Below are 24,030 nucleotides of genomic sequence, written 5' to 3'. Positions count from 1 at the left end.
CATGCTGAAAAATAAATAATGAAATAGAATTGGAAACATTTTTTGTACTTTTTCTCTCTCCAAATATTTCTAGAAATCCTAAGAGAGAACTTGAGAAGATGTTTTCTTTGTTCAGATATTTTGTGGTCCACTATATTTTAATCATGTAATTTTTTTATTTTGTTTAATCATTTTAATTTGTAATCTAGCAATTTGGGGAAGTATCTTTGAAAGCTATGCAAAAATGCACAATAACATTTAATAAGAAGAGTAAGAAAAAAGAGCAGGAAAAGCAACATTGAGAATAAGCTGTTTTGAGAATGTAGCAAGAAAAGATCTCCAAGTTTTAAAGCTTCCTATATCCAAATATGTATTCTCCTTTCAAAACAAGAAATGCATCCAGCAAATTAAAAATAAAACTACTGCCATGTAGGAGACCTGACTTTAATTTCCAGACCTGAGGTCTGATTCTGCTCTCACTTATGCAGATGTAAATTAGAAAAAGTTCACTAAAATCAGTGATGCTATATCAATTTAAGTAAGTCATATAGGCTTTCTTTCACTTGGCCAGCAGAGGTGGGAGATGCTTGGAGGCAACATGCTCGGTCTCTTTGGAGTAAGGTGGGAATACCTCATATTATTCAATTACTCAACAGCAATTCCTCTAGATAATTTAGAAATGTTATTGGTGGATTCCAGAGATACCTATGCAGACTTCAGAATGATGCTAGCAAAAATAGGGTTCCTAAGAGTGGGGAAGAATAATGTGGGGTTCCTCAGGATTCTGATGGGGATGAAGGATCCATACCACTCTCTTTCAAAAACTGGCGTAGTCATATTTTAGACATGTTATTTCATAAAAATCACTTTAAAGAAGCAGATTTTCAGAAGTGGCCATTAAAATTGCACATGAAAGCAAGCAGTTGTGTGTGCAAATCCGGAAATGGTACCTCTTATTTGCTAATGATAGTGCACAATTAATTGATTTTCTTTTTTAAATTGCAATAGTAGTGATCCAAAATGCTAGACTTGAAAATACTGATACTGTTATGGATCATTACTGCAAAGTATTGTGTTGTATTTTTCAAATAACATTTACATGTACAAAAACATTTTTTTTTAAATAGTATTACTTGTACATGCAAATTTTCCTGGACTGTTTCAGAAGTCAATTTTCAAAATTTGGCCCTGAAATTCTCATTTTTTCAGTTCCTATAAGTCTTCAGTTTAAGGCTCTGACCCTGCAAGCATGCGGATGTTAGGGGGCTTATTCCTTCACCCATTTACTTCCCTGGTCCTTCTCGCATGAACAGAGAGCAACAATACCCGAAGTCCAAAGGTGCAAACAATTTGATGTTTATTGGGGTGAACTTCCAGCAAGTATGATTCCAGTTTCCTTCCTTAGTGTCCCCCTGCCCAGCTCTGACACCACAGAGCCTAACCTGTTCCCATTAGCAAAACATTCCAATTCCTCCATCCCCATTCCCTGTTCCCATTCCCCTTCTTACTTCCTGATTGACTGCAGACTATACAGTAAAACTTGAGTTCTGCTTAGCTATACCTTAACCAATCATTTTACTGAAATTTAACTAACCAATCCTAACATATTGTAACATGATTATTTAACCAATTATATCCCACCATCTTAATTAGATTACGCCCAGCAAAATTAGTTATACAACAGACAGAAACAATCACAGGACCAGACAGAGATTATACAGACAAACAATAGGGAAATGGGGACTAGAGTAATACAACAACACAGAAATGAGGATTTCACCTCCCAGCTATTGATAAGCGAGTTCTTGCCAGACAGGATGCTATCAAACTAAGTTTCCTTTACATCTTCTAGGCACTTCCCTTTCAGTGGAGATGATAAAAAGAAAAGGAGTACTTGTGGCACCTTAGAGACTAACAAATTTATTAGAGCATAAGCTTTCGTGAGCTACAGCTCACTTCATCGGATGCATCCGATGAAGTGAGCTGTAGCTCACGAAAGCTTATGCTCTAATAAATTTGTTAGTCTCTAAGGTGCCACAAGTACTCCTTTTCTTTTTGCGAATACAGACTAACACGGCTGCTACTCTGAAACCAGTGGAGATGATAGGCATTATTAGGACAGGATTGTATCCTAACAGCCCAATAGCACCTTATTTCAATGTGACTAGTTTGGAATGTGAGGATGTGACCGATCGCTTCCCAGCTTATGGCTGCCTCTATTGCTTAGCCAAAGGCCTTAGCCTAAGCACAGGGCCTCAGACTGTCACAGTAAGAGAAGGCCCTTACACCGGCAGACAGTGATTTTGATTCTTTCTTTTATACCTCTAGAACTAGCCAAGTGATAAGAATACACCTAATTTCTTAGCATATAGGCCTTTGCAGACAGGCCTGAATATCTATATCCTAACAGCGGGTACTTAATTTTGAACACATGTGTAGTCCCATTAAAGTCTGTTTATTCTCTGATGTTGTCCTATTTTTCTCTTGCCTTTCTTTTAAAACATATTGTCAGTCGGACTTCTCACATGCTTAATCATAGGAATGGAAGGGACCTTGAGAGGTCATTTATTCAAGTCCCCTACGCTCATGGCAAGACTAAGTATTATCTAGACCATTCCTGACAAGTGTTTGTCTAACCTGCTCTTAAAAATCTCCAATTATGGAGATTCCACAATCTCCCTGGGCAATTTATTCCAGTGCATAACCACTCTGACAGTTAGGATTTTTTTCCTAATGTCCAATCTAAACCTCCCTTGCTGCAATTTAAGCCCATTGCTTCTTGTCCTATCCTCAGAGGTTAAGAAGAACAATTCTTCTCCCTCCTCCTTGTAACAACCTTTTATGTACTTGAAAACTGTTATATCTCCCCTCTCAGTCTTCTCTTCTCCAGACTAAACAAACCCAATTTTTTCAATCTTTCGTCATAGGTCATGTTTTCTAGACGTTTAATCATTTTTGTTGCTCTTCTCTGGACTTTCTCCAATTTGTCCATATCTTTACTGAAATGTGGCGCCCAGAACTGGAAACAACACTTCAGTTGAGGCCTAATCAGCATGCAGTAAAGCAGAAGAATTACTTCTTGTGTCTTGCTTACAACACTTCTGCTAATATAACCAAGAATGACGTTTGCTTTTTTTTCAACAGTGTTACACGGTTGACTCATATTTAGCTTGTGGTCCACTATGACCCCCAGTTCCCTTTCTGCATTACTCCTTCCTAGGCAGTCATTTCCCATTTTGTATGTGTGCAACTGATTGTTCCCTCCTAAGTAGAGTACTTTGCCTTTGTCCTTATTGAATTTCATCCTATTTACTTCAGACCATTTCTCCAGTTTGTCCAGATGATTTTGAATTATAATCCTATCCTCCAAAGCACTTGCAACCCTTCCCAGCTTGGTATTGTCTGCAAACTTTATAAGTGTAGTCTCTATGCCATTATCTAAATCATTGATGAAGATATTGAACAGAACCGGACCCAGAACTGATTCCTGCAGGACCAGTGCATAAGTGTCTGCTGAATTTGGCCTAAGAGTGAAAAATCTTGCAGAGGGGGTGTTAATAATAGTAAATTTGAAGTTCATCCAAAGAATTATATAATCACATGTATAATCTTTTTCTGTTGTAGAGCCATAGCACTGACTTATCAAGAGCATCTTGGGGTGACATACTTAACCCTTACGGAAGACCCTAGTCCTCGCATAATTATCCACAACAGGTGTTCTGTTTCATTGCTTGTAAAAGAGAACATCAAAGGTATGGAATTTATGTTACAAAACAGTAATCAGAAACAAAGCATTGTCATAATAAAACCATATGCTCTTTATTTGTACTGTAAGTTTTAAGTCTGTAGGTCCTATAGTTATGACGAGCACTGGGTGGAGAATGGTAATTCCGTTTTCCTGAGGATCAATGCCCAGATTTTTAAAGCTATTTAGGCATTATGATACTCAGCATTGCAATGCCTAACTGATTTAGGAGCTTCCATCCCATTTTCAAAACTGAATTAGGTGCTTGGGAACCTAATTCCTTTAGGCTGCTAAATCGGTTAGGCATTGCAATGCTGAGTGATGCAACACCTAAATACCTTTACAAATTTGAGCCTTAGCGATTTCAAACTCCTGGTTTATTTCAATTCAGAACAAGAACTTAAAATTTGAAATTCTCTACAAAATGGAATTACCATTCTCGGCCCTGCTCTACAGGGAGTCTCAGCTTTGGGGCAGTCCACCTGGCGGGCTCTCCTGGAGCCAGGGAGCCTGCAAGCCTTGGGAGCCTGAGCAGTCAAGAAGTCAGGAGTCTGGGCATCCAAGGAGCTTCAAGCCTGGTAGCCAAGGCTTCCAGCTTCAGAGGAGCCAGGAGCATGGAAGCCCAGGTTCCCCAGTAGCTCACCTGATGAGCAGGGTGAGCAAACTGGCAGGAAACTGGGCAGGTTTCAATGGAATTTATTGAAATTGACATGTCCCCACAGAACATTTGGATTTTGACCAATTGACAAATTCTGACAAAAAAATATTTATTGAATAATTTTCAGTCAGCTCTAGCTATGACAAATTACTGAATAATAGACGTTGTTGGGGAAAAAAATTAAAATCAAAAACCAATCATAAAAGACAAAGGTAAGCTTTTTTGGTAGTAGAAAAATCTTTTGTACATGTAAACATGTAGGTTTTGATTCTGCTGTAAGTACCAACAGTTGAAGAGCCTAATCTAGACATTTTGTAAAATTTCAGACACGCCAAAGTTTGAAGTTTATTGCAAGAAGATTCCAGCTGAATGTTCTATTCATCATGAGCTTTATCATCAAGTCTCCAGCTACCCAGATTGCAAAACCAAAGACTTGCTGCCCAGCATTCTTCTGAAAGTGATGTCATTAGATGAACTAACAAATGAATGGAGTGATTTTGTGGACATTAATAATCAAGGAACACAGGTAAATCATTAAAAAAATATTTTCAACTTAAAGGGTAAATGGCCTGAACCAGGTGCACAGTAGTAAGTAGGCATCTCCACATGCAAAGGCACATTCACATGGAAATATATTATTTTCCATCATGTCAGACCTTCAAAGATCAATACTTCTAGGGGCTTTGCACAGACCACTGCCCGGAGGAGTATAGTCATTTTGTTTTTGAAATTTACAATGGTAGAACTATACTTTGCATCTGCACAGGAGCAAGCTACATGCTAAACATGTAACTACCTTTTTGGTGCTTGGCCCTGTTAGTTGTGTTTTCTGTTTAAGTCCTAGGTGCTCCCTCCAAGCCTGTATTTTTTGAAATTTTAGATCCTGCCTTATCTCAGGGGACTGGACTAGATTGCCTATCAAGGTCCCATCCAGTCTTACATTTCTGTGATTTTATGATTATTGTTTACCTACTCATAAGCAAACTACGGAAATATGAACAATATGAAATTGGTAGAAGGTGGATGTACATCAGTTGAATAACCATATTCAGAGAGAACTTACCACTGGTTCGCTGTCAAATTGGGAGGATGTATCTAGTGGAATCCCATCGGGGTCTATCCTGGGTCTAGTACTATTCAACATTTTCCCTAGTGACTTTGATAATGGAGTGGAGATTATGCTTATAAAATTCGTGGATGATAGCAAGCTGGGAGGGGTTGCAAGAACTTTGAAAAAGAGTATTAGAAATAAAAATTACCTTTGTCAAATTGGAGAATTGGTCTGAAGTCAACAAGATGAAATTCAGTAAAGACAAGTGCAAAGTACTGCATTTAGGAAGAAAAATCAAATGTACAAATACAAAATGGGCAGTAACTGGTTAAGCAGTAGTAGGATCTGGGGGTTATAGTGGATCATGAATTGAACATGAACCACCAATATGATGAAGTTGTGAAAAAGCCAATATACATCTGGGGTGTATTAACAGAAGTGTTGTATGCAAGATGCAGGATTTGATTATTCCACTTGGCACTGGAGAGGCCTCAGCTGAAGTGCTGTGTCCAGTTTTGGGTGCCTCATTTTAACAAAGATGTGGACAAACTGGAGAGAGTCTAGAGGAGAGCAACAAAAATAATAAAAGGTTTAGAAAATCTGACCTAAGAGGAAAAAGAATGAGGAGTACTTGTGGCACTTTAGAGACTAACAAATTTATTTGAGCATAAGCTTTCATGGGCTAAGACCCACTTCATCGTATCTTCCACTGCGTGCATCCGATGAAGTGGGTTTTAGCCCACGAAAGCTTATGCTCAAATAAATTTGTTAGTCTCTAAGGTCCCACAAGTACGCCTCATCCTTTTTGCTGATACAGACTAACACGGCTACCACTCTGAAACCTGACCTAAGAGGAATGGTTTTAAAAACTGGGCATGTTTAGTCTAGAGAAGAGAAGACTGAGATGGGAAGTCTTCAAATATGTTAAGGGCTGTTATAAAGAGGACAATAATCAGTTGTTCTCCAGGTCCACATACGTTAGGACAAGAGAATGATTTTAATCTGCAGCAAGGGAAATATAGGTTAGATATTAGGGAAAGCTTTCTAACCTAAGAACTGGAAAAGGTTATCAAGGAAGGTTGTGGAATCCCTGTCATTGGAAGTTTTAAAGAACTTGTTAGATAAATACCTCTCAGGGATGATCTAGGTTTATTTGGTCCAGTGTCACCCTGGGGGGAATGGATTAGATGACCTCTTGACAGACATTCCAGCCCTACATTTCTATGATTCTGTTACTCATGCATGGCTATTTTTATGATAAAAAATACAAATTTTCCAGTTTTAAATTATGTCGCTCCTTTTTCATACTCCCAGATGCTTTGTTGTGAAAATTACTTGGTCTAGACACATCAATCTTGAGAAACTCTGGCCTCTTGAAGCAAATATATGCAAGATCCAACAGAGTAAATTCCTCTCATTTAGAAACTTCACTATTCCAGCTTCCTTATCCTTCCAAATCCTACAGGACCCATTATTGTCATTCTCCCTCTGCTTCTTCATGGGAATGAAGTTTATGTTTATATGAAAAGGGAGTTATTTTATTCTTCAATTGCTTTTTCTTCTGTTTTGAGGTAAATTAAAACTTTCTTGCCTGGGATAGTGTTTTGTATTTTTTTTTAAACAGGAATTTATCCATCTTTAAAGTAATTAGCATACATGGAATCAACACAAACAGCTTGGCCACTTAAAAAAAAATAGTTGTTTCAGATATTTTCCTTTGGGACCACTCACAAAATGTTCTTGATTATTGACTAGTATATTAATTAGCAAGTAGTTCAGTTGAGTTCAGCAAGCCAGTCAAGCAATGTAAGGTTTCAAATTCCAGTCATTGATATTATGCCAGTCCAGTGTTCTTTATAGAAATCAGGCTCAAAGAAGGAATTAGATTCTTTGAAAGTATTTGAGGATCCTATCCTAGTGGAGGAATTCTCTCCAATTAAAAATTCTGATACTTCAGACCCTCAGCTTGATTAACTCAATCTTTAAAAGTCCCTTTGACTTACTTGTATGAAATATCTCAATTTCTTGGACTTTCTGAACCCGAGGCATTGAGGCTAATAATAAAACTTTCTTTGCTCAATGATGAAGTGTTACTTGAGTAAGCGGAATTTAAAAAAAATCAATCCAAGATTACCCTTTGCAATTGTTTATGTACTATGTTGGTATTTTGTGTGCATAATATAACTACTCCATCTTAACGATTTACCTTAAAAATAAAGAGATGGCAGCAGCTATCTTAATTCTGTCTCTCTTTAGGAAAATACTAGATGTTGTTGCAGGTGTGTTCTTAAATTATGTGGTTATTTAAGTTTCAAACAAAAAAGCAACTAGCACAAATCTGTATGTACTTTACATTATATGCAAAGATATTTGTTGGTTGTTTGGTCTAATGATAGTTTGTACATGTTGTTACCTGATTCACTGAGTGGTTATTGCTTATTGGTTATTGCTTATATTGATTGTTAAGGACTTCCATTTAATTGATGATTGACTATCTAGGTTTGAAAGGTTCTAGTCCCTGAATCAGGCACAACAGAATTAAGTTTAGTGTCTGGTTGGGAACCCCAAGCGTGTGCAATGACAACACTCATATTGAGGACAAAGCTTTAAATACTTTTATTAGTATAATTAGTAAAAACACAAATGTTCCAAACCAAATGAGAATGTAGCTGTAATGTAAAATTAAGGTGGTGTCCTGCATCATACCTTACACATACTTACCCCTTCTTGTGGAAACTTAGTGGTTAGAGACAGGCAGTCATCCATGAAGGTCCTACCCTGCCACTGGCATGCCATACAAGTCTGATGGTCACGATCTCAAGGCCTACATGGTGATTGGGCCTATTATATGTCTTTGTGACTGCTATGAATATTAATGTAGATGCCCAGCTTTCTTTGTCCATAACTGACTTCCTCACCATAATAATGTTGAGGTGTCCTTATCCTATAGGTTAGTATATAATGATTTCAACTTAGCATATACGTCAATTCATGGAGAAGGCAAGTTTGTGTTTGTACTTTTGCAGATGTTCCTATCCTAAAATATCCAAAGCTGATATAAGTTCTTATTCCTGTGGTTGCCTGGCACAAAAAAAAAATCTTCTAAACACGATATTTCCTGTTCCCCAATAACTCAGAGTCACTGTTGGGTAACTCACTTATACCAAGGTTCATAGGCTTCAAATACTTAAGCTAAATATATTACAGGGTGTAGGCCTGTAGGTTTCTTTCATTTCTCTTTTATAAAATATCTTTAAACTAGCTCTGTGGGGTACAGTGATTCCTTAAGAATATCTAAGGGCTTATCTAAACAGCAAGTCACTGCACGGCAAGTCAGGGTGTGAATCTACAGCTCAACATCCTGCCATGCAGAAATGTCCCATGTGCACACTGTTACAGTGCTTTGAAAGTCCTGGAGTGCAATTTGGCAAAGTACTACTTGAAAAAAGAAAAGGAGTACTTGTGGCACCTTAGAGACTAACAAATTTATTAGAGCATAAGCTTTCGTGAGCTACAGCTCACTTCATCGGATGCATCCGATGAAGTGAGCTGTAGCTCACGAAAGCTTATGCTCTAATAAATTTGTTAGTCTCTAAGGTGCCACAAGTACTCCTTTTCTTTTTGCGAATACAGACTAACAAGGCTGCTACTCTGAAACCTGTTACTACTTGAAAGTGTAGCATGGAAAGCCAGACACTGAATTTGCACTGCACTGAAGCGGTGCCCACACAGGATGTTACTGTGAAGCTGCAGAATCACACACAGGCTTTCCACACCCTAAATTGCCATGTAGAAAAGCCATAGCTCTCACAGTTTTATCATGAGTCTTGTGATATTTGGTGTTCTTATTAAGGATCAAGTGATTATGTGAAAATCACAGGTTTCATTAAAAAATATACATTTCTAGACCTCATGGTTATGGGGGAAAGCATGAAAACATGACCAGTGCAAACTCTAAAGGTTCAAAATCCAGAAAGCAAACAAAATACATTCCAAAAATATATGATGCTTTTAAAAATCTCATGATTTTTAATCCCATTTCATTATTTTGTGCGGGTCTGACTCAAGATTTTTGAACATTTTGGGTTGGCAATACTGTTCCTCTGACCCACCAGAACATGCTAGACCTTCCACAGTCATTTAAAAGCTTGGTTGCATCAGGTTTTAGACTTTTTTAAGTATGTCAAAGTCCTAATGGGAGGATTACATTGGTTGTTTTCACCATCATACAGCCTTTATAGATATGGATGCTCCAAAGCTGAGGGAAAGAACCTTATTCAAACTTCCTTACTATCTCTATTTGGAGCCCAAAGAAGTCCTGCTTTACATCCTGTTTTGAAAGAATGATCATTCAAAATTCTTACAGATAACACCTCAGTGATATGCTATATAAATTATCAGGAAAGGAGTCTGCATTCTCTGATTAAAAGAAGCAATTTACGTGGGAGACTGGGAGGAAGTAAGTTTTTACTGGAGAATCTTTCCATCAGCTATTAATCTGAAGGACATGAACTGCAGAGTAGCTTGAACAGTTTCATTTACAATCCCCACAAATAATCTGTTGTATGAAGAACATTTGTCCTGCTTTTGACACGTAGGTACTTCCTGAATCTAGCTGGAAAGTTATTGCACTGCAAAGATGCAGAAATTCTAAGTGGCAGATGCTTTTAAAACATTCTAATTAAGACTTCTTGTCTATCCCTTCCAGCATCATTAGGAAGGTTCATGTTAAGGCAGCAAGAAATCTGAAAACCTCATTGACTATCTATAGCCCTGAGCCCTGCTTAGAATCTTTCCATCATCACTTAACTCTGTCTCACAAATAGGATCAAGCAGGTATACTGACAGGTGATCCTGGATATTGTATCAATTGCCTAGATATTGAAATTCTAGGGTATACAAATAGTGATTTTTCTTTCAAGAGACCTTGCAGTTCTCTTCAAAGACAACACTTTCTACTAGAAAAATACTAGTACCTGAAATAAGTGATGAGTATGCTATTCAACAACTAGGCACATTCCTTTTGTGTACAACCCAGGTTTGGACCCTGAAGTTTCTGAGATTTACACAGTCACAGATCATTTCCTTTCTTTATGTCCAATCAAGTACAAAGTACAAACAGGCACATTTTATTCCTCTAGAAAGAAGTGCTTTACTAATTTACTAAAAGAATTAGTCCCATCTAGTATCCATTATCAGAGCCAGCTGAGATTGGATTTAAAAGGACACTTGATTGAGATGTATAGAATAATGAAGGTATAGTAAAAACTCACCAGACACTCCTGTTTCTTCTATTCCATAATGCAAGAATAAGAGGACCTTGGTTGAAAGTGAAAGGCTGTACATTTGAAGCTGCTAAATGCAAATACTTTTTAATGTAGAATACAGTAAACCTGTGAATTAATTGCTTCAGAAAATCTTTAAAACAAATAATTTAGCAAGATATTTTAATGCATTTGACAATAGTATGATCATAAATAACATTTGTAAGCTAATATAATGGTAGAAGAAATTAATATTCATGCATCCAGGCATAAACTGGTCATGCTTGGGGCTTGAAAAGGAGCCTATCCCTCACAGTTAGTGAACTAGGGACATTCTAGGGTTATGCACTTTCCTTGGACACAACAAGAATTGGTTACTGCTAGAGGCACAGTACTGGAGTAGATAGACCAAATGGTATGATCTGATTTGGCACAATAACTACAGTAACTCCTAATTAAGGGACCTAAACTTATTCCAGGGGCAACTAATAATGATGAGAATACCATGACAATGATTTAAATGTATACATAGTACCTTTCATCCAGGAGAATCCAGAAGTGCTCTATAAATGTTACAAACTCTGGGCTAGATTGTGGATTTTAAAGCCAACGGGTGCTTAAGAGGCAGTACAGGGGCAGAGAGAATGTCAGTAGGGGCAAATCTACTGAGGAGAAGCCACTTCTATAAGAGAATGCAGTGTACGCTCTCTTTCCGCCCCCCTCCAGTTTACGTCCATCAGCTGATCTGGTGGGTAGAGCACCACCCTTTTCAAGTTGTAGGGCATCATGGACTTGTACACAAGGGACTGGTAAAGAGTCTTTATTATTCTCTTCCTGCACTCTTTCACAGCATGAAGAATGGCCAGAATCTGTCCTTACATGTGGGAATAATTTCACCCAAAACAGAGATGCAGTCGCAACAGAAATGTGGCAAAAAAGGGGAGGGGGCACAGAACACAACACTATACAAGAGTTTAGGACAGGAGGCTAAGAATACTGATCCATCTGAAAGGATGGGGGAAATTTAGGTGAGTAGAATGTACAGTGATCCCTGTGATAAAATTAGACTATGACACAAAGCTAACACTCCTAATCTTGCAAAATGTGCCATAGGATTTTTATGTCTATAAATGGTCAAGACTTCAGTTTTACATCCCATTAAAAAAACACCACCTCTAGCATAGGTACTCTGTTCAGATACCACTGTGATGCATTCAGATAGATGGATAGCAGAACCATGATACAATAGTTGGGCAATGGTTCAGAATTCAGAATGAAGAGCACCACCTATTGAATCACCAACACAGCATTACTCCCTTCAGCACTTACTTTCACCTTAGAGCTCTCTCATCCAACTGCCAACCATAGCTCATGTGGTAAGTTGAGATCACAGTCTGAGGCTGTATGGCTGCAAATAATATCCATTCATTATAGTTCTGCTATTGTTGAATTTTTTGTTCCATAAAAAACAAATTTTGTACTTGTAATGTGGAAAACATAAAACAAATTACAGCTATAATAACATAAAACTATTATCATTCTTACCTTGAATCCAACAATCACACATAAAATTGGATTCCTTATGAACTACTGGATTTTATTTAATGTTCTCACAGTTGATTTGTCAACAATCAAGTCATCTCTTCATCAGAGCTGGATACTGAGTTTCCTGTGTTTGTTTCTTCCTTAGTTTTTCCTAGCCAATTCTCAGTATTTGTATTTCTTTCCTTTGTACCTTACCTAGAGTTCTGAAGAACAGAAGAATCTCTTCTGTGTTCACACCAATAAATGTCCTTGTTTATGCAAAGCAGCTTTCTGCATTTGGCTTACCCTACAGATCTCAAGTCTGGAGGCTTGTTTCTCCATGTGTTATATATCTCTCTTATTTCAAGCTACCAACACAATTTTTCCTCTGTCTCTTAGAAGTAATTCTTTTAATATGGCATTGTGGGATTCCATGTTTATTGTCTTTCAGTGGGTAGCCATTATCTTCAAATTAGGCTTTCAATCTGAAACAGGTGTAAATGATAGGCCATGGAATTAAAATTTAGTAAACAATTCTGTTGGCGATGTACAATACGGTACAGAATGCAGCTTGCTGTCTCTTCTGCAGGACTAACCACGTTTGTTGTGTTTTTTCCAAACCTGAAAAAATTATTCTCTTTTTTTCCTGGAACAACATGAAAATCTGTGAAGGTGTCATGAAATGAAGTACAAAACACATGCTATACATGAGTCACTTCATGAGCACATTTACTTCTCAAGCACATTGCAAATCTGTAAGCAAAACACAGCAACACAATCATCAAATTTTCAGGCTACTGACTAGTTAGGCCTTCCATACTTTTGTAGCTCTTCTTAGATACTGATATGCTTTTACCACTTCTTTGTTGCTTAGGACATTTAAGTGAATGAAAGGCAGACACTGGGATGTTTTTAAGGGGCAAGCTGCAACCTGATTAACTTAATACAATGGCCACCCATCTCACATACCAGGAATTTAACTGGGTCTGGTGCAGGGTTACATGGCTGCCATCATATAACTAATAACTCAGGGTAGACCCCCTTACCCTTACTCTCTAGGATGCAGCTCACTTCTGAATCCTTTAGCCTTCCCTTGCTGGGAGGAGTTGAGAGTACCAAGGGGGACCTCAGTATGTGAAGACTTCAGGCCCCCATACAGGCACAACATCCACCAGCTAAAATCCTAGGTCTCATTTATCTCTAGAAGGAGTTGGCCCTTTTAGCCTTTGTACACACTGGACAATCTGCAAGTTTTGACAATTGCACATTCCTATATTTTCTTTTAAAATTGTGTTTCTAAATCCTAGTATTGGTTACCCCAACTTTGCCTCCACATTGCTGCAAGGAAGGCAAACAAAAAAAGCTATTGAGGGCAGGGAATGTATTCTAGCACCCTTGCCTATTATAACATTTTAACCGAACCAATTTGAATGTGTTAACAACAAGCTCAGTTGATACTGACCTGGCTGGTTAGACATGTGCATCTTCGAAAAGTTGACAGCATTTAGTCTTCTGTGAGTTTACTTTCACGTTTCCCACCATTTTGATACAACTGATATCTCCCTCTCTCTTACCCATAGATTTGGGTAGAAAGCAGGATCTTCAATTTTAAATGCTTGAAAACTGGACTGAATTTGGGATTCTGTTCAAATATAACGTGTGTTTGTAAAAGCGTACTTACATCCGACTGGCTTGTTTTTGAATGAATTGCGGACACCTCTAGTGAAGCACAGCATAGTTTCTCTCATTGCCTCAAAGGGGTTCTTAGTTGCAAAGAGTCTTGTTGATGCAGCTTAGTTCTGATTTTTGGGGGGTGTTTTGAAGAGCTCCAGGGAAATTCTTTGCTCAGTGGTCTGAAATCAAAGATTTTGAAAGTCATTCGTTATTTTTTTAGCATTTAAACCCTCCTACATCCAGGTTAGACTCTAAGAAGCTCCACCCTGTTAAAATGTATTTATCAATTCCTGGAAGTAAAGGATGAGGAGCTAATTTTCTCTCTCATTTATTATATTCTTCTCTATTAACCTTACAGATGGAATATTTAAGAATCTGGATTTAATCTTTTTTTTTCTTTTGAAAAAAGAAACAGTTTGCCTCTGAACAGAATGTATAATTTGAGGTGAAAAATTGCAAGGAGAAAGTGGTAATAGCATTGAATCAAATTGTATTAGAGTAAAATCAGCAATTTCAATAGCATTTTATATATTTCTAATTAGTTTTGTAAATGTTCTCTTCTAGATTGTGTTCTTAACTGGTTTTGGCTATGTTTATGTGGACATTGCTCATCGCTGTGGTACAATAATAATAACTTTGGCACCAGAAGGAAGACCAGGACCTGTCCAGAGCAACCTGAACAGGTATATAAAGCACATGGAAGATCATAAAAAACATTGGTAAATTTAAAAACTTATCCTGGGAAGTCATTAAGCCCTCTAAGTGTGAAGTGACTTATGAAATCTGGCATAACTGTTTGCTTTGTCTAATACCACTGCATACGCAGTGGCATAAGTTTAGACCACATATTATGTTTTGTATATCACAGTAAAACATGACAATCTAACATGTGAGGTCATGTCACTCTAGGATAAACACTCAATGTCTGGTATAATAAACAGTACTGAGCTATTCATTTTAAAGAATTAAAAATAGTTTCCATTGTAATTTTGAGTGTATTCACAAGTTTAAAGTTTATGTGGCCAGTTCCTGCGGTTCTTACTCATGCAAAATTCCCACTGAAATTGGTGGGAGTTTTCTTCAGTAAGGGCTGCAGGAATGGTTCTATACACAGTAGTTAACTAGCCACTCCATCATCTTTATAACACTCTTCCTTAGAAGACTCTCTCCCACTGTCATAGCACTGCTAAAACTTGGCTCTCAAATCCATTCAACTCTTAATTATAACATCCCCTATTTATAACACTCAAAATGCTCAGCTTCCAGAGATGATGATACATTGAGAGAGGAATGTATATTTGCAGAGTTTTTATTTGAGTTATAATTAAGGATTAATCCCTGAGAAATTGATCATCCAGCAGCACTTGTGCCTCCTGATAGCTTTTTTGGAAAAACAAGATGCCAGGTCAAATCAAGTAAAATTGCAAACTCATGTTTTCCTTTCCTCCGATCTAGAACTCAGGAGAAGACCATTATATTTAAAATGTTCATCAGCCAGGCAAGCCTTGCAGTGTTTGATGAAATCACAAATCATAAAATGTCATCTGAACTTCTGCGGCTTACAGTGGACAACATTTTCCTTAACATGGCACCAGTAGCCAGCTACTTGAGATCCCTGTCTCATGAATTCCAGGGAGAGACCTCTGAAGGTCTTCTTCAGTTTTATAGTCTCCAAATATATTGTGGAGACTTGCAACTGGACAACCAGCTGTATAATAAATCCAGTTTCCATTTTGCAGTCCTGCTGTGCCAGGGAGAGAAAAATGAAACCATGCAGTGGTCCAAAGTGAACAATCTCATTTTATCCAACAAAGATTTGGAAGAATATAAGGAAAACTGTTTCATAAAACTCTGCATCACTTTATCAGAGGAACAGAATTTCTTGTTTTGCGTTAATGACCTCAACTTCGAACTGAAACCAGCCAGACTGTATGTGGAAGACACATTTGTTTATTACATTAAGACTTTATTTGATACATATCTTCCAGACAGCAGAGTGATTGATCATTGCATGAAAACCTCAGCTATTACCCAGATACTGCCTGAACAAGTGAGACAGCATGCTAAAGCTCTAGTTGACCCAGTGAAGTTAAGGAAGTTAGCAATACAACCAGTTAACCTCTTGGTCAGTATCCATGCTTCACTAAAGCTGTATATAGCTTCAGATCACACCCCTCTCTCCTTTTCTGTGTTTGAACGAGGACCCATCTACACCACTGCCAGACAGCTCATCCATGCCTTGGCCATGCATTATGCTGCAGGGGCACTGTTCAGAGCAGGTCAGTGTTTTTTCCTTATGGTTAGAATTGTAACATTTTCATTATGTATCAGTATCCAGTTATTCTCTCACAACTACTTACTAGAGTCAGATCTGTTGTTTTGTGCTTTTGATGGTCTTGCAAAATGACTGCAATATCAGGGGTCAAATAAAATGGTGGGGCTGCAGCTGATGTTTAAAGCTGTGGTGAATGTTAGTTGACCACCTGAAGATTTTTCCAAAGTCCTGTAAAAACTATTGTAATGTATTCTATCTGTTTTGGTTTTTGTCATCTCAGATTATAAATACAATCAGAATCAAAACACAAATTCCTAACATTAACTCACAAAAAAGAGTTTATTTAATCAAATTATTCAATAAGTTGCTATGCGTTCAAAGCAAATTATACCACTGAATGTTGTTTTCTTGTTAAACCTTTTGGCTGCACTTTATGATTAGGAATCTGTCTTTCTTCATAGAGCCTTAATGCTAAACTGGCACACAGATGTTTATTGTCCTTTGATCCATGAAGTATGTAGTTTGCTGTACTGACTTTTTCCCATACAGGATCAATAGTGAGCAATTAGCCTCTTAGATTAATGGATGCATTCTTAAAATTCTGCCTCCCATAAATTCATAATAAAGTGACTCAGTCTCTTCTACACCTTTAATAGGCACGGGAATTTGTAAATGATCACATGCAGTTAATGTAGAACTTATTGCAACATCATATATATTTTCCTAAGTATCTAGAGTCACATTTTCCAAAATCTTATTTTTTCCTTTTTTGCTACACGCCCAAAGTGTGTACACAATTATGTACCACATTTTCATGCATAATTACCATGATTGTGCATGTGTATCAGGTATTTATAGATGAATATAGCCAATGAGATGCCTAACTGGCCTTTCCCCTGTGCAGATATCTGATTTGCAGAGCTGATCATGCCATAAAGGTGCACACCAGTTAGATAGTCATTATTTTCACATGCACTTGCGTGCAAACATTTTTTAAAATCAGGCCCCTATAGTACTAAAAGGAGGGATTTAACTTCCTGCTAATTAAGAGCCAAATTGCAGTCCAACTAATGCAGTGGCACAAGATGCCCATTACCTCCATGCACCAGCTATCCATATCACAGGTAGCAGGAACGTTCATCTTTTGGATTTGGAGTTAGCCATCCCACATCCTCCAATAATTAGCAGAAAATGACAACTTTGGTGGCTTGGGCTGTGTTTGAAGGGAACGCTGTTTAAAAATGTTGGTTAACACTGTCACATTAAATTAGCAAAAGTCATATGGAAATTTTGAATTTTATTAGCCAAAATTAATCCCAATAGGTTGCCAATTAAGAGAACATGGTGGATCTTTGCTAAGACATTGTAGTAATGGTTATTTCTTGTTAGCAGATATAAATACTACATGCCTTCTGATGTGTAGTAGAATAAGGCTTATGAAACATACAATTTTAATACAGAATTTGTGAATTTGGTGGATTCTGCTCAGTTCCTCATTTCTCCCAATATACACACACTTCCTCCCACACGTATCTCCTTCATTAAAAGGGCTTGAATCATGGTGATCTGACCTCTAGGCAAGATGCTGGACAAAGTTTCATTGAGAGCCCATCAGCTTCACTCCTGAGTATGGGCCAGAAATGGTCGCTTGCACACACACACACACACACACACACCCCTTGAAGATGAGCTTTGCTGCCTCCCCAGCCTTGCCAGAACCAATAGCTCATTATTCAAAGCCAAACTGTAGTGCACAGTCACTGGAATGCCAGGTTGTCCCAGAACTTCGTATTTAAACAGTTTCAGCCCTGCCTATCCATAATAGTTGAACAAGCTGATTGGCAGTGTGTGAGCAGAGTTCAGGCAAGCTCAGTACCCCACACCTCAGACTGGCAGGGTCTCTCGGTTTTGTGGAGAGGCTACATGTTCAGCCCTCTGTGGGATGGACCATTTTACATCATTCATGAGCAATCTGTGGTCAGTGATCATATCAGCATGGATGATTTCTTGGGCATCTGCATCCATTCTTCCTCACCTGGAGAACCATTGTTTTAATGATGGGGTCTTTGAGGGAGAAGCAGCTCCTGGAAGGATTCCATTACCTAAAACATTTGAAAAAACCTGAAATGTATAAAAATGGTAGATATAAATTATCATTGCAATATAATTGATTAGAAACGATCCTGAGCAGTTGGAGCATACATTCCATCTGTACACCACTGCCAGCCTCATCCTGTTTTCCATCAGTTTATACAGTGACAAATACTTTTTTATAGAAATACTACATTGAAGCGAGGTAGCAGGTCCATGCTGGAGCATAGGGTTCCCCTGGGCTCCCAACAAGAGAGGGCTGCCAATGGGACACACCTCTGCAGGGCAGCAACTGCAGGACTTTTGCCAAAGTCCGAAGGCTTTCATTCCCGATCTTCTCCTGGAGTTGCCAGTTAACTGTACTTGGGAGGGTCTTTTTGGTTTTTGTACCTTTCCCAGCCTCTCCCTCATGTTCACTATGATTCCTGCTTTTTATCTTTAGTGTACTGTACCTCTCAACTGACAAAGCTGAAATGGGGGACAGATTCTACAAGAATAATAGATTTTCCAGAAGCTTAAAATGATAGGACGAGATTAATTTCTTTCACATGAGTAACATTTTCTCTCTGCTCAGTTTCATGATTCAGCCTTAGGAGTGGCTGTGAGGGGTCACGAAGAAAAAATCTGGAGAATCAGGAGCCCACAATGATGGGATTGGAATAAGGAGGGCAAAACAGTTTAACTGTCCTCAGTAGGAAGACAAGAGGCAGTTCAGTCCCTCTTTTACTATTCTGTCCCTATTATGTATCATGTGACTCTGGCAGCCCTAACTGAAATCTGTGATTATGAGACTGGCAGAGCATGCAGTTTCTAATGAGTCTTTATTGTTGTTTCTGAATCAGTCTCAATGGGCTGCTGAAAACAACAGTTATGGCAGCACCATCTCGTTAATAACCTCCTGCCAATCCACCAGCCTGAAAAAGAAGAGACCTGCAAACCAGATTTACAGTAAGACTCACAACAGAGCACTGTACAGTGGCCATCAGGCTGGCCTCTGGCAACCCTGTATTTATATAGGAAACCAGATCTCCAGATACCTCTCCTGGGATATTCATAAGGAATACTCCCTTATGAGTAATCTAATCAGCATGTATATGTCATTGCTGTTTACACAACTGTACTGAGAAAAAGACATTTGTCTGGCTAGAACTAGGCTCAAGAATAAAGTGATCAGCTCAGGACGGATGGGGTGGATGAAAAATAACTTCTCATGCACTTGTCAAAAATCTGCATCCCCTTTTACAACACCCCATCAAGCAATTGACCTCCATGCTCCCATAAGTCTGTACATTGAATCGCTGTAAACTGGCTGTCATGATTCTCTCACGTAAGGATGAGAAATCACTATGTTGCCTACAAAAGAAGCTAAGCCTCCAGTACTGTTGCTCCTAGTTGTTAGAATCTAGCCTCCATCTCTCCATGCACACATTTAACAGAAATACGGGAGGCTCGTGGAAGGAAGTCATTCCAGAGCTATTTGTGAGTTTGCCAAAGGGATTTCTTTGATTTACAAAGTATGAAAGATTGTGATTTCTGAATTCATAGTGGATGAGTTATTTCCCGTGTTTTGCTTAGAGGAAGTTCATAACGTGGTGAATTCTAGTGTAAAAAAAAAGGGAATTAAGGAATAACTTTTTCACAACTGCTGCTTCCACAATTTTAATGAATGTAACACTTGTCCTGTTTCTCCACATAGGCTGGGTTGTTGGCTCTTTGGAAATTCTAGGAAGCCCAGCTAGCTTGGTGCGAAGTATAGGGAATGGCATAGCTGACTTCTTTAGGCTCCCATATGAGGGGCTGACCAGAGGCCCAGGAGCATTTGTCAGTGGAGTTTCCAGAGGAACAACATCGTTTGTTAAACACATTTCCAAAGGTAGATCTTTCACTTCATTGCTCCTACCTCTGCCGTGTTGTCGTGCATTGTTAAAGAATGTGTTAAAGTTTAAAATGAAATTGCCTGCAGCTTTGTTTGCCTTGTTAGATTGCAAAGAAATGCAGGGAGGATAACAAAGCTTATATATAATGTCTTATGTATTAAACAGATCACTTCTTGACTACAGTATGCTAGAATGTTTCAGAAACTTCAGAATTTTAAACCTCCCATTGGGGAAACCAAGATTGGCTTGGCCATTATTCCGTGTGATAACTACAGAAATATTAAAGGTGTTCAGTACTTCTGCTAAACATAAGAAATTCTACACTACGTTGCCTCATCATATTTATTATTTCTAAAAAAAAAATGTAGATGCAGTTGTCATAACTTTTGTAAGTACATTTTGATGTGAAGGCAGATCTGAATTTAAAACATAACCAGCTTTTCTTTTACAAGGATACATAAACAGTGCCATCTTGTGGCTTAACAAGGTCAGCAACAGAAAACGGAGCCTTAGCTGTTTGCTAGCAATTCAGATTAAAAGAAGAGAAGCCCTTGTAGACTCATTTTATGAATCTTGGTTTACCTTTCCATCCATCCCCATTACACTCATGTCAGAATTGTAATAGTTTGGGAACCAAGGAAGGATATGTGGATGAGCTGCGCTTGTCACTAGTAAGGCAGGCCTGCTGAAGGGCAATAAAGGCATGATATGCACTAATGAAGCACATTGATGTTGCTTAACAAATAATAATAAATTTATGTTACACATTGGCAATTTATTCAGTTGAATTGCTGTTCTGTTGGTAAGCATATTTCAGTGAGACTTAGAATTCAAACATATAACTACATGTATTTAGGTACGCTGACATCAATTACCAATCTTGCAACAAGTCTTGCTCGGAATATGGATCGTCTGTCACTAGATGAGGAGCATTATAACAGACAAGAAGAATGGAGAAGGCAGCTTCCAGAGAATTTGGGAGAAGGACTAAGACAGGGACTTTCCCGCTTAGGCATCAGCCTTTTAGGTAACGTATTGTTACCATATTAATCATAGTTGTAGTGGATATTTATGAACTACTCATCAGTCTTTCATACAGTTGTATGCAAGTTAGAGATACAAAGACCAAAACTTTCTTAAATTGATACAGAGTTACTTATATGAGATATTGTTTCTGTTCATCCAGGATTATGGTGAGTTTAAATGTTATTTTTCTTGTTAATAATAATTGCAGATATAGAATAACTTCATATTCTCATGCTGTTCTCATGAAACGCTTGTATTGGTACATGATATATCGCTCAAAATGAAAGAATAATTCTGTATTGGGCTATGCTGGCTTGTAGGCAAGTCAGCACAAAGGCATCATCATTCTGATGTTTACTTTCCAGTGAGCTATAGGAAAACTTTCTAAAACTGATTGTGTTTTCTACTGCACAATAGATATCAGTGATGCTTGTTTTTGTTTGAAAACCACTTGAGCATAGTGCAAATGTCAAGTAAACTTTGATGAAGAATTCTACTTTTGCAAAGAAAGCCAGATTGGCCTGACTCAGTGTAATTATATTAGTCAAGCAGCCAAATGGTTTGGTCAGAGGTGAAGATCACTATGGATATTTCAAAATATTACATAAAAGTTTGAAAACTAAACCACTCTGGAAAATCTCTGAAAGGAAGTTTTCTAGTTAAAGCATTCAGGAACTGGATTTTCTAGGGTACTTCTATTTGTCACACTAGCAAAGGAATGCCAAATTGTATTCTTTGGCAAGGTGCCTTAGTGCATATGAAGGAGTATGAATCCCTCAGAGATCAAAGTGACCAAAAAACAGTCCAGAGCAAAAGGTTAAAAGAGATGAGCTTGACAGGATTTGTCCTCGTTCCTAATCTTCAGTACTATACACAACTCCTAAATTTACAACCGCAACCCTGAAAGCTCCAAAGAGGAAGTGGTAAAATGTTACAAGTTCAGGTTAAGTTACTGAAAATTATTTTAAGCGAAAATATTAGATAATATGAAGCCCTGTCATTTGATAATGCTGTAACCTGGCAGCTAATTTCTGAGAGAAAATGTGTATGAAGCAGGAATTGCATATATTAGTAGCCACTAACCCAATAGTAAGCTGGTACAGATATTGCAAATCATAGGCAGTTTACAGAAGGTGTTTTTATTTTTGTTTTATTGGGCTGGGGTCAGTCAAGCTGAGTAAACGGGATGAAAGATTTCACTCTGGGAAGCATTGCATCAGTCCTGTATTGGATGCTGGTGAGAAATAGTTTGGTGATCTTACCTCAGTCACAAATAACACCACAGGCCAATGTGATGGCCACCCTTTTGGCCAACATAGAGGCAACTGAACTGGGGAACTGCAGAGCTAAAAGCGTGAGCTGATACAACTTGAGCTAAAGAGCCAACACTCTGTTCTTGGGGGCTGTAACAACTAACATACTGTGTGGATTGGCACATACAGGTGACCTGTAACACACACTTACCAGTGGATTACACCACACTTGTCACATACACCCAGGCACAGTGCACTAAGTAGCCTAATATCTTTTTGAAAGGCTACAGTGGTTATGTGGATACTTCTGGGTTTATGAAAATAGCAGGAATTAGAATGCTGGAGCCTCCTTGATTACCCAAGAACTCAAACATTATGCTGGAAATATGAGGTTATTAATGTTGCACTTAAACAGTGCTCATCTAAATACCAAATAATGTCTTGCTTTTAATTGCTGCTGTTCCTCAAAACACAGAAGAAGAGCAATAGTTTACATGTTGGCTTAGACTGCAGTTGCAGCGCTGTTTTATTTTAAAATTTCAACAGTCCCAGGAATAAGGAACTTGTACTCTCTGTCTCCATGGTTCTGTTTACAAATTCTTCACTGCTAAAGTAATACCTACTATTCTTAGCAATAGAAATAATTAACCTCCCAAATAAATACCTGTGGTTACTCTGGGGGAATTGACAAATATGGAGCCTGTCAGTATCTGTGAGGAATCAGCAGACTTCACAATTGTATCAGACACAAATCTTGATTTCTTCTTGATAACATCAAAAAGACTGATTCTCTTATTAAGTATACAAACACTAGGCATCTATGTTATGTACATAATACACATACATTCCAGCTGTTACAGATACATCATAATGACATTTCTCCCCTGACCATTCAGTTTTAGGGATTTTAGAAATCCATCCAAAACAGATTTGGTTGGAGTAAAGTGCTGCAGTGCTGGTTTGCTTTACCAGCACATTTACAGAACGCTTAAAAAAATGCCTCCAGTGTCTTCCTTGTACAATGAAGTGAAATGAAGTGGTGCTGCTGTGTTCTTTTCTCTCACAAGCAGAAAGCATTCAGAATGAATCTAAAGATAGGGATTTCTAGGTCCTTTGTAGAAATAATTTTTATAATTGCATAGATTAATGGAAATGAAAAAAACATGGAAAAGACCTATAGGATCATATGGTCAAAGCAGCATAATGTGTATTCCAGTCACCCCAAATGTGCAAACAGTTCAGAAAAAGAAAAGGAGTACTTGTGGCACCTTAGAGACTAACAAATTTATTAGAGCATAAGCTTTCGTGAGCTACAGCTCACTTCCGATGAAGTGAGCTGTAGCTCACGAAAGCTTACGCTCTAATAAATTTGTTAGTCTCTAAGGTGCCACAGTACTCCTTTTCTTTTTTGCCAATACAGACTAACACGGCTGCTACTCTCAAACAGTTTGGGTAATTGCATATGCAAATGGCCAGTTTTAGTCATAAGCGTACACAATTATCTGATTTACATACATATTTGTGGTAATTGCATAGAAAAAAATGAGTGCACATTTACACACCTAACTTGCTTGACAATCTAGCCCATTATGTCCCCAATTCAGCAAAGCACT

At 38.1% G+C, this 24,030-nt stretch overlaps 1 protein-coding gene across 9 annotated transcripts in view; it reads left to right on the top strand.

The window, feature by feature from the left end:
• Positions 1 to 24,030, top strand: part of VPS13B (vacuolar protein sorting 13 homolog B) — a 921,736-nt gene that overhangs the window by 873,511 nt on the left and 24,195 nt on the right. For all 9 annotated transcript variants that reach the window (XM_038388370.2, XM_038388367.2, XM_038388371.2 and 6 more), the window contains exons 53-58: positions 3,604 to 3,731; positions 4,709 to 4,908; positions 14,460 to 14,578; positions 15,351 to 16,174; positions 19,958 to 20,134; positions 20,995 to 21,165. In XM_038388370.2, the coding sequence (XP_038244298.1) occupies positions 3,604 to 3,731; positions 4,709 to 4,908; positions 14,460 to 14,578; positions 15,351 to 16,174; positions 19,958 to 20,134; positions 20,995 to 21,165 (1,619 nt within the window). The remainder of the gene's footprint in view (positions 1 to 3,603; positions 3,732 to 4,708; positions 4,909 to 14,459; positions 14,579 to 15,350; positions 16,175 to 19,957; positions 20,135 to 20,994; positions 21,166 to 24,030) is intronic.

The sequence above is a fragment of the Dermochelys coriacea genome, chromosome 2 (assembly GCF_009764565.3).
Source record: "Dermochelys coriacea isolate rDerCor1 chromosome 2, rDerCor1.pri.v4, whole genome shotgun sequence".
NCBI classification, from domain to species: domain Eukaryota; kingdom Metazoa; phylum Chordata; order Testudines; family Dermochelyidae; genus Dermochelys; species Dermochelys coriacea.
The sequence above is the reverse complement of the archived record's forward strand: the minus strand, read 5'-3'. Positions and strand labels throughout refer to the sequence as shown.